General features: G+C 41.7%; 1 protein-coding gene across 1 annotated transcript in view; it reads right to left on the bottom strand.

Moving 5' to 3' along the window:
- Positions 1–16,635, bottom strand: part of adgrb2 (adhesion G protein-coupled receptor B2) — a 127,718-nt gene that overhangs the window by 64,518 nt on the left and 46,565 nt on the right. The window contains exons 5-14 of the mRNA XM_076075353.1: positions 16,068–16,232; positions 15,506–15,670; positions 14,103–14,204; positions 12,631–12,737; positions 11,484–11,678; positions 11,081–11,149; positions 10,444–10,552; positions 9,874–10,020; positions 5,025–5,130; positions 3,973–4,075 (exon numbers count right to left, since the gene is read on the bottom strand). Of these exons, the coding sequence (XP_075931468.1) occupies positions 3,973–4,075; positions 5,025–5,130; positions 9,874–10,020; positions 10,444–10,552; positions 11,081–11,149; positions 11,484–11,678; positions 12,631–12,737; positions 14,103–14,204; positions 15,506–15,670; positions 16,068–16,232 (1,268 nt within the window). The remainder of the gene's footprint in view (positions 1–3,972; positions 4,076–5,024; positions 5,131–9,873; positions 10,021–10,443; positions 10,553–11,080; positions 11,150–11,483; positions 11,679–12,630; positions 12,738–14,102; positions 14,205–15,505; positions 15,671–16,067; positions 16,233–16,635) is intronic.

Genomic DNA, 16,635 nt, shown 5'->3' with positions numbered 1-16,635 from the left:
AGGAATACTCCCTATGACTCAATCAGTGAATCAATCACGGGATCAATATCTTTAACTGACTCATCACAACTTGTTCCACTGGCGATCCTCAGTGGTCTCTGCATTGATTGCTTTTAAAGAATCGTCTGTGCCCTTTTAACCTGCACGCCTCATTTGGTAAGGATTGGATTGAAATTGGTTTTAGTTGAACTTTGTTGGTCGCTGGTCTGGATCCAAAATCCTGTTCTTACATTCATTCCTGAATCAAAAGCATTAAAAGTATAGCTACATTTTCTCTACGCTTTACAGTAAGACTGATCTGAGTGATCTGTAACTAGATCAGATACCATTCTTCCACTGATGCAGAGGAAAATGGATCGCTCTCTGTACTAGTCTGTTGGTACTTCCTGAGTCCTACATTAAGCCCTTTGCCTTTGAGCTCCCTCTTATGGTACAGGATATTATAGCAGTAATTCCACAGTCACACTGTTCTGTTCAGAAAAAAAAAGTCCCCTATAAGTAGAGAAAAAATCACCTCTTCTTGAGTGAAGGTTACATTTTTTTCCCCCCCAATATCAACAGCATTTTAAATAACCAAAAAGGGAGAGGAGGAGGTGATGCACATTCAGGTCTACACTACGAGGATTTATTTCTCTAAAGGCAAGGTCACCTCTCCTTCCCTGAATAGTTCATGACTGATCTCCCATGAATCCGTGAATCCTGGGGTCTCTGCATGGCTGAAATTAAGAGGAAGGGATGATGCAAGGTTTATGTACACATGATCAGAGGCTAGGCGACACAGATTGATGGATGACAGAGCTTTGTTCTGCCTCCCGCGCCGACCACCGCCACCGAAAAGATGTCCCTGGGCGTGCATTAGCGTGGCGGGCTCTGTTAGCATTCAACTATCAATCAGCACGCATCATGCCCGACTGTATGCTGCAGCGGGAGTGACACCTGTGTACTCCCACAATGTCTGCCTCCTCTTTAGGGACGATTCGTTGCACAATGACAGCGCCTGCTCTACTGATGCTCCTCAAAGGGAGTTACGTGTGTCTGATTCTAACAGCTGCATTTATGGACAGTAATAATGGCGAAAACCTTAACAGCTCTCCTGCTTTTTTGTAAAGGAAGATCCATTTTCTTCAAGGTATTCAGAAAGTGGTCTACCAATTGGCAGTAAATTGGTTAATGCATATTGGCTGTGAATGTGATCAGCTAATCAGATGAAATTAGATAGTGCAGCAGACCACACTGGTCTTAAAAGCCTTCTACTTTATATCAGGTATTATAGATTCAGAAAATAAAATGGAGTAATGTCGATTATGCTTTTTGACTGATGAAAGTAAACTAGATTAGAGTGAAATTACCCGAAAGGCTTATGGCTGATGTTCTAAAACCAGAGCTGCCTTGCAGAAATGAAACGGCTAACTGAAGGACAGCTAGAGGAGGGGGAGTGGGTCTACTGGTCTACTGTAAGGACATGGAGTTTTCATAGCCTCCTGCATACACACACACACACATGCACACTTTGACAACGGAAATATGTGAGGAGTCTGGAGCAGATGTCCTCTCAGTGAAGACATGACCGTGCAGAGACCCCTACAGAACACCCCCCTTCGAGAGTGAAGCCTGGGGCAGCTGTTGCCCCGGCACTTCTGCAGTAGGTGTTTCTACAACTGCCAAGGTCGACATCTACAGCACTGCAGCTCAAGACCATGACAGGAGACTCTGCTCTCCCTTTCATTCCCTTGCCTTCGCTGGTTCCCATCAGCATTTTCTGCCGAATAAAGTTCAGGCCGGGCTGAGAAATGATTGACTTATGTTAACACTGCCTTTGAATTAAAATATTTGTGTGTGCACTTACAGTAGTTTCACCGACTGTAACATTGCAGTTTAGATGGTTATATCTTGAATGGAGATGTCTATAATGTTTTAAAGGGATAGTTATACATCTTTTTTTGTTATTTTCTGCCCCTCCAAGAGTTAGAAGAAATGACCGATACCTCTAATACCCTTCCATTAAATAAGAAACTATAGCCAGCAGCCTATTGTCTTAGCCTAGCATAAAGACTGAGGAATAACCTTTACCTTTAGAGGTACTGTACACGGATTTTATTACCTGCAGGCAGAGCCAGCTAGCTAGCCGGCTGTTTTACAATGTGTCCAGTTTTTATGCTAAGCTATGCTAACCAGCTGCTAGCTATGGCTTTATACTCAAATAGTATCGATCGACTCAAATAACTCTTGACAAGAACCTTATAAGTGTATTTTCCAAATGATGAAAAGCTGCTTCAATCACACAAGTGCTTCAGTACAATACATAAATACAAACTGTTCTGGTTATAAAAAACATAATTTTCCTGCCATTTATTTTGCTTTTAGGAGTTGCTAAAACCATAATTAACATCCAGCAATCATGTAAATGAGCACTGGTTGCATTTCAAATTAAACCAAATGAATATTGTGCTAACCACTTTTCCTCTGCAATATAATTTCATTTGTTATATGGAAGAGATATATCGCAATTTTCGAATGTAGTATTAATTAGTTTTCTATATCACATCCTCTCTTGAGGTTGGTTATGCTGTAGATTAACTTCTTCCTTGTATTTGAGACATTATTTATAGCCTTTATTATAAAATGGGGATATGGAGTTTAAAAGATGTGATCATTTTCCAGGCTGGACGCCTTTAATGAAACACACTATTCAGGTGCTTTATGGTAAATAATAGGACTGAGCATGTCTGGTACTTGACCCATACAAAGGCACTGAAAGTCAGGATATCTCAGCCTCTGCTGCATCCAATGTCACCATCTTTTTTGTCTCTTGTGAATCTCCAAAATGTTGGGAAGTATAATGCTAAATAGTCGGAATGTCCCTTTAAGCACTTTTCTGAGGTATGCATATGTGCATCCCAGCCCAGTACTGTACTGTGTGAGACAAGTGTCGGTCCTCAGCGGGTGCCTCTGGTTATCAGTCCAGAGCAGCATGCTTGGATCAGCATTAAGACATCATCCTCTAGACAGCGGGTGTGAAACCTGCAGTACCACTGCTTTGCCAAAAGTGTTAAAAAGCTGAATAATAGGGAGATAAAAGATAGAGGCGTATAAAGGAAATGCCATAATTAAGTAATTAATCAGTGGTTTAAAGCAGGGAGTTGGAGTGGCGGGGGATAAAGAATGAATACAAAGTCTTTATAATGAAACACTCGGCAATCATTTTGACCCTCAGGTCCTGGTTGACACAGCAAGAAACTGATTTCATTGGAAGATTTTACTGTGTGTGTTTTCGTCGTCTGGAGAACCATTAAATATTCAACATTATTTTCAAAACTGTGCCCACCTTTGCACAGAAGAATGGCTAATGAATCCTACACCTCATTGAGGTCATGAAGAGTGCCTCTCATTAAACTTGCACTTAGTCCTTTTCACTGACGACACCACACGAGTCGTTTATAAGAACACACTCCACTGTAATATAAACTGAATAGGCACCAGGAGACGCTATGATATAAGGAAGTCAAAAAAGGTCTGCATTTACTCAGGCAATTCAACCAGCACCATGGCACTTTATAGCATGCAGCACTTTCTCTTTATTCTGAACTCAGGAAACATGGGCCAGCTGGGAAGAAAGGAATCCTTTAAGGCCTTGGATAAAAAATGTTTTTTCGGCCAAGGTTGCTTAATAGACAAGTAAAAAAAAATTGCAAACCAATTCTTTAGAAAGTGCCTTATATGGACTAACTTACTATGTTGGCTGCAATACTTTGATGTTAATGAGAAAATAAGTGTAATTTTTCTGGTGGTTGGGGAAGTTTAAAGGATGAAAGTGAAAAATCTGCACTCTCACATACACTTTCTTGAAATGATCTAGATCTTGAAGAGCCATGACCAGCCACCATTTTGTATTGCTTGAAAGCTCCTAAAGCAGTGTGGCTCTTATGGCTGGGGAAAATGAGAGATACATTTAAAAGAGAGGAAAGAACTTACATTCAAAAGTGGTGACAGCTCCACCACCACCATGGGCTTGCTGGGTTCAGGTTCTGGCCGTATTGTCACTGTAAGGATCTTGGAGTTGATCACTGCAGGGGGGCTGCAAAGACACACACAGTCACATACCAAAGAGTGTTATTTTTTTTAAGAACTGTACTGCGCATTCAACTTTGGCTCGAACAGTTGCTCTGAAAGTAAGTGACAAGAAAAGAAAAATACTGCTGAGTTGCTTTCTAATGCTGTTTGCCATACACACAAACACATGCATACATCTGAAGATACTCAGAAACAGACATACCAAGTAACCTGCTATGCTTTTGATGGTTTTTGAGTGCGTTTGCAAAAATATATACATAAATAAAATTAAAATAAGTAAATTAAAAAAACAGAGAAATAAAAGCCTAATGAGAAAGGGAGAAAGCCAGAGCTAGCGCCTAAGTAAAAATGGAACAATGGACCTATTGAAATTCAGCAGAGCTACAGGGAGAAAAGGGTTTTAACAGATCCAGCTCATCCACAACCAAGAGCACTGACCTGAAAAAAAGGGCCCAGGGCCAGCACAAACACCATATAACAGTGGCCTTTTGACAACCTCCTGATCCCTCCTATCTTCTATTTTTACAAGTTCTATACAAGTTGCAGAACCCATTAGGCCAGCACCCATTAGAAGCCCACTGTACACTTCCAAAAATACATTGACAATGCAAAAGAAAGGGAAAAACATCTAGGGAAATGTACTTTTTGGGAGATCCAAGACATATGTCTGAAAACAGACACAAGGAGAGGAGAGAAGCAACAGAGACATCATGAGAGGGAAAACAGATGTAGAATTGGAAGTTGGAATTAGACAGAGAGAAGAAGCGACAGATGAAAGGGCACAGAAATAGAAAGGTACTGAGAAAAAAAATAAGGAGATTGAAAGTTGTTGGAGAAAGTATTGACAAAAAGAGATGCAGAAAGGTAAACGAAAGGACAGGGAAAGGAGTAGAAGGTGGGAAATGTTTGAAAAAAGTAAGAATAATTCGTCAGTTGACATGAAAAGTACTCACTTTGGTGCTGGTAAGATGACACCCAACGTCCTGTACAAGATGGCTCCGATTACATAGTACATTGGAGACTCTGACTCTGACTCCGTCTCCGTCTCCGTCTCCGTCTCTGAAACACAGGACAAATTGCGACCAATCAGCCTAAATAGATGGCATGGTTTACCTAAATCATCTTCAAAAGCAAGTATAAATCTGTCCAGCAGTTAATTTCTTCTTCTTCTACAGCCCTTGTAGAAGGACACAGGGTGCTGAAGACGTCTTTTTTTGAACAAGTACAGCTAGAGATCTGTGGGAGGACTTTCTAAACTCTTGTGGCAGATTAATGGCTCATTGCAGCAAATCAATATTTATAATATCAATAAGAATATAACAAATGTGGTCGTATGTTGACTGGGAAGATATAGGAAATTACATTCAATATCAAAGCTGCGAATCTGACATTTAAATTAGAGGTTGGAGAGTGTTGGTATTTGTGATTGATTTTAATAACCTGCATTGATAAGTATGTCATTTGACGTAAATAAACTAAGTACAAACTCATCTATTAGTTGGTGAAGCAAACAAGCAGAGATTTCATCTGTCTCTTTATCCCACAATTTCATCTTCATTTACATTAACTCTTGAGCTGTCGCTAACAAACGCTTTGTTGACTACATCAAAATAGGAAATGTGAGTTAATTGCAGCCCCTGATATGACAGCTACATATTCCATACTCAAACTTCTGAGTTGAAAATGTTCCACTTTATCAAGTGCAAGATCTTGGTTTCACACTCTGCGTGGGTTGAGGCACAATTTGTGTCAATTTATTTGCTTATTAGCAGCTCAACCATTACTCAGCAGAAGCATCATTTCTAAAACTAACTCCATTATTCGGAAAATTGTCTCAGTAAAGCCAAAAGTGTCCACACCCTCTTTAGACAACATCTTCATCTCTTTTTTCCCTCGTTTCAAATCCCCCTTCTTTCTTTCCTCCTCAGCAGTGCTTGCCCCTCGCATCCTCGCCTGTTGTTGTTGCCATTCTCCAACCCACTCTTCAACTTTTCCACAGCCCTGCTTTACAACCCCTTGCATTCCAAAAGAGAAGGGGCTCCCAAGGAGACGTGGTGTCCCTCTGTAAATGTCACTTTGTCTCAAGTGAGGGAAGCCAAAGGAAGCAGGGAGGAAAAGTAGAAGGGGAAGAGTTCATGTTGAGAGATGCCACTCCCTCCTTTGCCCTTTCAGGCTGAGAGAAGCAACGGAGGAGCATTGGCACAGAGAGCGAGAGAGGAAGAGACAGAGAGGGCTGATGGTATCAGACGAACAGGGTGACTCATCCAAAATCTGTCTGTCTGCTGAAGAGGTAATACTCAAAGAGAGATGGCTATGCAAGACAGACGAGGAGCGAAAAAGGGAGAGACAAAAAGATCTCAACAGTGGGGGGGAAGCAATTGTGAGAATGTGAGAAGGCAAAAAACAGATCAAAGTCAGCATGAGAAAGCCTGTGAGTGTGATGGATCCTAATTGGACAGTGTCTGCAAAGGCATGCAAATGAGAAAGTCAGTGTATTGTGGGTAAATGGTAAATCACTGCATGATGGGGTGGCACTCCCACGCAAGAGGATGATTAATACCACAAAAGCACTCAATCACCAAACCCTAATTTCCCATGAACAGACTTTTTGTCACTCTGCGCCCGCTGAACAACTAAATGATTGGTGGTCAGCTGTAATCCAGCAAAATGGTAAACCACCAGTCACCAGCTGTGAACTTTAATATGCCATTTGTCAGGAAAATATATGTTTGGAGCTGATGCAAAGCCATGATCTATGGTTTTAATCAAAGATCGAAAGCTCCATCCAAACAGTTCCATCTGAGTTACTCTTTTCATTCTTTCCTGGCTTCTTTCCTCTCTATGTTTGCTTTATTTCACTTTTGTACACATCACAGACAATTTCAAGAAATGAGAGTACTGTGGAATATCATTACTTTCACACAGTTGAACAGACTGAGTGGGTAATGTGCGCAAGCTCAGAAAAATGAATTGACTACAATGCTACCTTTTGAGGCTCAGTGATTTCATGAATTGCCATAAAATACCCTATAGAACGTATTACTCAATACCAATACCATGTATTTTACCAAACTGGTCAAGCTGTTGATTCTTAAATAAATAGAAAACACACCTATTTGTTTCGTTGCCGAAAGGTAAATGAGAAGATCAATAGACCTTGCATGTCTGTGTGTAACGTGTGGAGTTGGAACCAGGAGGTCATTAGCTTAGTTAGATAGGAAGCTGGTGTTAATGGTGTCTCCTTACAAAGTTCAAAAACACGCTTACCAACACCTCCATAGCTACACACCGTGTCTACTGTACAAACAGAAGGCGGGAACTTATATGTTTTAAGTATTTCTTGGATACCAGTGATTTCCTGTAGTCTTGTCCTGTCCTTGTGAAGTTGCCAAATTGTCACTCCAAGAATTCTGTTTGTGTATGGATTAATCAAATGAGCTACGTGTTGATTAGTAATTAGTTAGATGTACTGGAGGGTATAGCTTCGATTTAAAGAGAGCCAAGCTAGCTGTTTGGCTAGCTGCCCCAGCCACCAGTGTTTAAGCTGAGCTAAGCTATTTCACCCTTTGGGTGTCACTCCGTGCTTAATAGAGAGAACTGAAAGTGGCATCAATCTTCTCATCTCATCTTGGTCAAAAGAACAAATTGAACCTTACCCTAAAATGTCAAACTATTCCGATCAGATATACGACTTTTACGTCAGCAGCAATCCACAAATTCCATGCTCACTGGTAATATTTTGAAAGTCAACACAGTTACAGTTAAAACTGCAAATAGGTTAGTCAGTCTCTAACACAGTATAGAGAGTAGAGCTCATGTGGTTCGTGCTCGAGTAATACTTCGAAGTTAACGGAGCATAACCGCATGCGTGTACCGGCAATGGTGTATTTGAAATATGAGGTCATTGCCGCCTTGTATGTTTGGATGTATGGGTGTGCATGACTGCAAGACAGTGAGAGTGTGTGAGTAAGAGAGACACAGCGGAGGGAGAGAGGGAGTTTGTCACTTCGAAAATCAGTGAAGAAGAGTCCCGGCCTCTGCCCAGTGAAGCGATTCATGAACCTATCAATTGGCTCTGTGCATGTGCAACTGTGTGCGCACGTGCACACACAAAAGTGCCAAAGGGCCTTTATGAACATAGTTAAGCTGTCCATCGGAGATAGGCTTTCATTATGGGGTAAATGAACCAATCAACCTGATAGCAATCAGCTGAAGATCCCAATGGACTGCCATGGGAAAAGGTATAGTTCCCACAAAGAGAACTAATGCCATAACAACAACAACATGTAGCTTGGATGAAACAATTTACCAAATAGCATATGCTAATATGGCAATGGCATGTGCTGAATAGAATATCATATGAGTAAATAGCAGAGGACATTTGATGCAGCCGGTCACTTGTGTTGAGCTACAAGCACAGCAGGAGACAAAACATTAACCACCACAAACAGGAAAATTAACAAACAAAATGAGATGGAGGAAAAAGCACAACAGTAGTAAAGTAAAACAGAAAGGCAGGATACATGTAGAAGAAGAAAAAAGACTACATTGCAATGCAGCAGCATTAAACACGGTCTAGCTTTTATACACCCCTTTGTCTCCACTTGCAGCCTAACATTCATCCTTTGAGATATCTGAATTTGCTGTTCCATAAAATCTGGAAAAACAACCCACGGCAACGCATAAACCCGTTCCGTTTCATAAAAGCGAGATGAATGGTTAGATGGAAGAGGAGCACAATATAAGCATATTACATCGTGCATTATAAAGAGACAGAGAGAGTAAGTGAGCCGAGGTGAGGTGCCCGGAGGTTAGCTCACAGGATGTCTTGTACGCCAATCAAAGAGAGTCTGCGTCTTCAGAGCAAGTCGGAGGTCAAAGACAGCTCTGCTCTCTCGGCCTGCAGCCTCTCTGAACTTTAATTTGGGCAAGGGGCGGGATGCCAGACAGGATGTCTGCCAGTGTAATTTCCAGTGGGTAGTGACCTTTGCCTTTGTCGGTAGTGGATCGCATCTGCCGCAGCAATTCTCTTATCAAATACAAACCACTTTCTTCCCACTCTTTTAAGTCCACTTGTCTCCCCTGAACAACCCTGCTCTCTGGCTTCATGGTGTCTTCTTTCTCTTTATGCTCATCTCCACCGTCTGGTGGGTGTTTGGACAATCACTTTGCTTGTCTCTTGGCTTTACTTGAAACCACATGGAAAGAAATCCCCAGTAGTGAAGACTAACAGCAGTTAGCTTTGTTGTGTTGCTAAAAGCGAAGCGACATCCTCAAAAACTGTATGAGGACTTGATCCTTTCAAGGGGATGTGACATACTTCCTCACAGATGAAATACCTGCATCTTTTTGAGAAGCCCTCCAGGGCCTCTTTGCAGTCCAAATTCTTCCCAGCATTACCCTTCGACATCCTTGAGAAGCTTTCTATCTGCTTCCATGAGGACACCTCTCTGAGTGTGGAATTCACACTGGGATAACTTTTTGGTCTGACCTTGGCTGGTGAGAGGGTTGAGTGGGGTGACAACGGGTTCTCATATGTTACGATTCAAGACTGAGTGTGAGGATGACAACTAAAACAGATCCAAACCACGGTTACAGGCTGAGTGCTCATACCTGAGTCAAAACAGACTTCTGGAACTCTAAAAATCATCATCAGCTTCATTTTGTTACAGATGGTGAGATGTGTTTGTTGTGCCTTATTCTTCTATCAAACTTTTCTAGAAAAAACAAGAGTTTGTGGTACAGATTGGTACCAAGCAGCTTAAAGTTTGGACAAACTCCGGACAGTCTTATTTCTCTAACCTTCATCCGGGATGGTGAAGACCTCTTTAGGGATGTAGAGCTTGTCCTCTGCTGTTCTGGCCCAGTCCTTCATCCCTCTCCGGCCCTTCATGGGGAAGTTGATATCGCTGGAAACTGCTGACACCGGCTCTCGCTGGACGGTTATCACTGTACAAAAAAAGAGATACCACATAGACTCAGTGCGGTGCAAAGAACACTAATAATGATGAGGTAAGCAAAAAACAATGAAAGCAACAGGCCAAAACATCTTAAAAAGTCCTGAAAGTCATGTTTAGAGTAAAAATTCAAACCGTGGTGAGACATCTTAAGAAATTAGTTTTTTTTGGAAGTGAGACTGCACTATATTATATGACATGTTAAAATGGATCATTTTGAAGTTATTTTAATATGACAGATAACTATCTTGGCTGAGCTTATATGAGGATAAAGAACAGTACAACTTTTAAACAACATTCTGACCATCCTATGAATTATCTGAATATGTGAATGTCTATAAACATTGATACTGGTGTCAATCTTGTATCTGACTTTGTCATGCCTTGCCACGTGGCAGCATTGTGTGACACTTACTGAGGTTGTTGGTAACCACCAGGAAACTCTGGAAAGGCTTTTGGGCTTCTCCAATGAGGTGAATGAAATCTTCTACTATCCTCATTATCAAAGCAGCACCGGGAGCGACCTGTGGAGGGGGGGGGGGGGGGGTTAGCATCGATCACATCATCATAATTATCATCCATCACAAACTTTTTATGAGACATGTTTTACCGACTGAAAAATGCTCATTCATTGCATTATCTAGAATGTGTTCCATGGTGGTAAATTGTAACAAAGTGGGACATAATATGATATTTGGTTACTCTTTTATTGTGTCCAGATGGCAAGTAAACACACCTCGAGGCAAGGGCATCAAGCTGGGTCACACACAAAAACGCACAAATGTGCACACATGCACTCAGTGTAATTAATGGGTAGCCATTGTATTTAGTAAACAGGTGTGTTTTTATGGCTAATGAAAATTTTATGTGGGATGTAGTCACACCCACCTTTACACACAAATTAACATATAAAAAGTACTTGATAACCACACACCCACCCACACACACATTTAGGAAACTTGGTACAGTAGTAGGTGGCCACTGATTGTGGTAAAGAGATATATAGAGGCACACATACAGGGACACACATACACACACATAGAAGGCCTCACCTGGTGGGCGTCCTCCCATTTCTCTAGATTTTCCAAGTCCAACATGAGGCTGAGTACCTGGAAGAATTTCTAGACACGAGATGAAGATGTTGTTAATGCAGCAGAGCCATTCGGCTATTGGAAAACAAAAAATAATATCTGTCAAATGACTGACTGAGACAGGAGCATTTTCCCCTCTTACTGGCAGTGGAAAGAGAAAAACGCTGCTAAAAAAAAAATCCAGTTTGAGGCCATAGCAATTGTGTAGCTGCAGTGGCTCATTGTTATGCAAACCCCATGCAGTAGAAAGTGGAGCTTCCACATTGAAAACAATTTGGAGGTGTTGCAAGTGTACCTGTGTGTGACAGTTGTCTTTGACCACGGTTTCAGTATGATTTGTGACTTGAAGGGGGGCTCAGCTTACCTGCACGTCGTCGGTAGCTGGGATGTAGGTTGCTCTTTTGAAGGTGTCCGTCACATTTCGCAGGATCTCCGTGGAAAAGAGAAGGTCACCACTGTAGTAGCTCCTCCTCTGCAAGAGCTCCAGGAGAGTCCTTACGATCTGAGACATGCCCTCCCCAGCCAGGGTCCTCTGACCCTTCGCGAGATGCTCTCGTAACTACAATGTGCAGAGAGAGACAGACATTGAGAAAACTTGATGGTTTTCACCTCTGCTTGTGGAACTTACTGTATGTAGTACATGTGTTCTTATTCAAAATATGTAGCTGGCAAATGTCATAAACAGAAAGACCAAACAAAGCAAAGATCATGTTGTTATAAGAAATCAAAGGAAGGTTTTGGATGGGAGCTGAAAAGAGTGTTTCAAGACAGGAGTATATACAGAAGGTACATGTTTGGATTTTTGTGCTTGTGCTTAAAATAGGTGAGCAAAAAGAGGCCTAGCCGCACTCTCAGGCAGAAATTGGATCTCATCACTTCAGAGACAGAGATACAGAAAGCAAGACTGTGTGTATGTGAATTTCAGAGAGAGAGCGAGAGAGAGAGAGAGAGACTGAAAGAACTGAAGATAACAGCAATCACAGAAAATTAATTATTGACTCCTGGTGTTAATGAAAGGTGGGAACAGAAGCTAACAGTGCAATCAGCTTCGTCGCGTACAATCCCTGACCCCCATCTCCCTCTGCCATCATCGAGGAGATGAGAGGGGTTGAAGTTCACAGAGCAGGAAAACAGTCTGGCTGATGAACACATTCATTAGCTACGTTCATTAATTGATAAAGTGTGAGCACAAAGCTCTGGAAAAGCTAATTAGAGATACCGGCAAGCCCCGAGTAAAGACACAGCGTTATTTTGAGTAAACCTTTTACAAAAGGAAGTTGAACAGAGGTACATAATGGGTGAAAAAAGGACAATGAAGACAGCACATAACTAACTTTAAAGAAAAAAACCTTCACTTTCTCATAAATTCACTAACGAGACAGACAAGTTTGATGAAGGTGAGTTATGATAGAAGGTGATACTGGCTCAAGTGATGGAAGAATATACACATCTTGTTTTTTCTTCTTGCTGAAGAGTTTCAGAGTATGTATATGTGAAAAAAGGGAACTTACAGTTAAATGTAAATATCTATATTCAAGTGAGACGCATCTGGCGAAGCTCGGAGGACCCCAGAAAGCAACTCCATTATTGTCCAGCATGCAACGACGACTAGCAGATCCTAGACAAAGAGAGAAGCAGAGACAAATACTTTACATGGAATTCAACAAATTTAGAAAGGAAAGCGGCCTGGGAACACATAATCTATTACTGTAATATGTTGTCCAATAGTCACTGACTGTGATCAGGAAAGCCTTTCATTTATGGTCAATAAACCTGTTGTTGTGCCTAAGTACGATGTACATGATGGGGAATGGAGAAAGATTGTTGTACTTATTATAGAAATTCATATTACTGCCAAAAACATATGAACATCTTGCTTGGATTCTATAGACAAGAGTTATTCCCATTCATCACATGTAACATTAAGGTGTTTGGCAGCCCGCAAACTGGAAAAGGCTTCAAAAATACTTCAAAAAGACAAAACCTTTTCCCTGGCCAGGTATTTATGCACTTAGTGAAGTGTGGCTCTGCCTTTTAGTAATGTGACATAATGAAACTGTAGTTTAATGGTTATTCAAATTTAGTTAGTCAATTGATTTACCTTAAATGTAATGTTCGTGAAGCTTAAATGTTTTTCTGGCAAGCTACCAAATTTATGCAGTCGTATTTTGATGTCAGAGCCCACACCATAGTTTAAAAGATGTAGAAAACATGGGGATATTTCAGGTATTCTGAACCACATCTGCTCTTGTCTTGTGTGTAATGGAAATGAAGGTTCTTTTTTTCTGCTTATGGAAGTATGAAAGGAAAGGTTTGGCAGCCAGCTGCTTTAGTAACTCCTTAGTTTAGATTAGCGTTGCTGTGATAACACACAAATAAGGTTTGACTACATTCAAGAAGGACATGTGTGCTACTAATTAAGGATTTGCAGGATATTACATGAGTTGGAAATATTATAATTACCGCCTCTGTACACCAAAGCTCAAAATAGTGATACTGTTTAGGGACAACATGGATGAGCCTTACGCATTTAAATCAATCCGAGTACCTATTTGATCCAGACGCAGAGCACATCTCATTTTTTAAAACACAGAGAGTTGAGTAATTTAGGATATCCTGATTAGAATTGTATCTATTTTACGATGTTTTCTTTGGTACTAAAGATATGATTGCTGGGTTGTCGTTGCACTGCATTTCCCACATGACAGTGAAACATTAGAAGCAGTACATCAAGGCTTTTATTTTCTTGGAGTTTTTGTTGATGAAGTATGAATTTCTTTTAGTTCTTTATTTCTGTCCCTGTAACTACCAAGTGGTAACATCCATTTATGGGGCTAACAAACTTCTGTTTCTCCTTTTGGAGGTTTGTGTATTTTATAAGCCAACACTGTTGTATTGTTTAACATCACCTCTGATTTTTACTAAAGACTTGAAATACGCTAACAGCTACCAGATTTTGGCAAAAGCATATCATGCGACTGACCAGTGGCGTTAGTTGGACACTTGTTGTAGACAGTTTCTCCAGCTGAGGCTCTCTTCCATGACATAGTGAGAAGGTGATCTTCTTTACATATCTCATGAGGAGCTGTAGAGGTAGGTAAGAAATACATCGAAAAAGTGAAATGTAGCACGGTCTAGCAGGCACGAAGAAAATAAGAAAAATCACCACGCACAAACTCCCACAGACATACGTAGCAGGGAAAAAAAAGGGAGTCTGAGAAGCACAAAAAACAAGATTCAAATCAATGTTCTCCTGCAGCAGCTCCCAATCTTATTCCCTTGTACATTGCTCAGTGCTCTCTGTCAGTGTCACTGCCTCAGTACAGTATCTCATTCCCTCTTCATCTTACCCCCTCTCTTTATTCATCTATTTTCCCCCCTCCCTCTCTTTCATAACCCTGATGAAAAAAAATGGGGGAGAGCACTCTGAAGATATTCCGAGGGGGCAGACGAGTGTTGGCAGCGGCGATGCAGAGAGATGAAGAGGGACGGAGAGGGAAGAGAGAGGAAGAAAAAGAGAGAGAGAGAGACGCTGAAAGAGAGAAAATATGATATGATGTTCCCCTGAAATGCCAACAGACAAGATCCTCGTCTTGTGTAAAAGAGGTTTCGGGAGCTACTCAAAACAAAGGGGTCATGGTGGAGGCTGCACTCAGAGGTTTATCATTTGTAGCCTGTCAGAGCTCAAGGCAACCACGTACACATGTGGCAATCAGGCTTGTACAGAACATACACTTGCACATTCACACGCGCACACAATTTCAGTCAAGAGGTATGCTTATTAAACCACACTATTTCCTGCAGCTGCTGACACTCTGACATTAGCCGTCTCTCCCACTAACAGGCAGAGAAACACAGAAATAGTGCAAGCAAGCGCAAGACAGTGAGCGCGATAAAAACATTGTTAAAGAGGAGAGATATAAGGAGAATCGGAGTATCTCTCAGGTAAACTGAGAGGATGCAAGGAGAGCGCGACAAGGCGCGGACATGCAAAATCAATAACGAGGTAAAGACGGATGGGTAGGTGAATTGATGAAAAGACAGACAAGAGGCGCATAAAAATGAGAAGAAGGCAGTTCTAAAATTGCGATAGAAGCCTTTGGCTGTGGTGCGAACCACTGGGAATCACTTCCATTCTGCCTGACAAATACTGTGCATGTGCAGATTGGGCCCACACAGATACACGCACGCTTCTCTCTCCAACTAGGAGACCAACTAGGAGAGGCATGCAGAGAAATCCACCACAAACTAAATGTCGAAGGCAAAATAAGTGTTGGTACAGAGTTTTCAAGCATGAATGATATGTACATCAGCATACATATAATGGGCTTATTTTCTCAGCTCTCACACACACACACTCACACACACATTCACTGAGTCACTGACCAGGGCACTTCTTGTCATTACAGGACCGGACCTCCTCTCCCGAGCCATCGCAGGGGTAGCCCTGTTGTCCGGTGCCGTCACACATCCTGAAGCGACGCTGCCAACCCGAGTCACATGTCTTGCTGCAGAGACTCCAGTGGTTCCAGCTGCCCCAGTTACCTCCACCTAGAACAGGAAGAAAGCACCGCCGGGGAAGTTTGGGGAGCGGGGAAGAAGGGTGAGAGGGAACGAGACCAGCAAGTAAGGTAAAAAAATGAATAATGGGAGTTGTTGATGAATACCAAATGTACGATACAAGGCAGCAATTTCTAAATCTTTTCAATTTTTGAATGGCATGAGACGTAAATAATCTCGCTTATTAATAAAACACAGTATTTTTGTCCTCCGGAGGTTCGCTGTCAAAACAGACTCGCAAGCCAAATCAACCCATAAATTGCTGGAATACACGAATCAGGGAAAAAAATAAATACCGATGCCTTTCGATAATGCATGTTGCATATTTGCATAATGTCGTTCCAGAGCACGTGAGTGTGAATGCTAAGCATTATTTTGTACGACTTACCACTGCAGGAAGGATTGGTGCAATCTCTGCTCTCCTGATGGGGGCCCTTACATTCAGCCCAGCCGTGCACCGATGCACTGCAGCGTCGCTGCCTCTGCTGGGTTCCTGCGTTACAAGTCACACTGCATCTCGACCACAGCCCCCACTCCAACCACTGGCCCTCCACTGGACAGAGGGAGGGGGAGATGGAAGTGGATATGGAGAGACAGGGAAATGGATGAAAGTGGCGGGAAGAAGATGTTGGGGCATACAGGGAAATCGGGATCAATTGATCCAGATTCATGAAGGATAGCAAAGAGGATGTAAGGGGAAAAGAAAGGCGCAAAGGGAGAAAAGACAGGACAGAGAAAGTGAGTAGGCTACAAGTGAACAGAATATAAATAAATTACAGAGGATATTTGCTTTTCCAAAAATAGCAACAAACAAACACGTTTCATGTTCCTCTGGACATTTGAAATATTTCAAACTGTTATGAAAGCTGATTACAATTCCTTTCCTGCTGTGTTTTAAAGAGTTCAAACAGAGTACAGATGTTAGATTTCCATTCAAAGTGTTATTAGAAAGGCAC

The sequence above is a fragment of the Anarhichas minor genome, unplaced genomic scaffold (genome assembly GCF_050575085.1).
Source record: "Anarhichas minor isolate MPS153535 unplaced genomic scaffold, ASM5057508v1 ptg000051l, whole genome shotgun sequence".
Lineage (NCBI taxonomy): Eukaryota > Metazoa > Chordata > Actinopteri > Perciformes > Anarhichadidae > Anarhichas > Anarhichas minor.
This window is presented reverse-complemented; position numbering and strand designations above follow the sequence as displayed.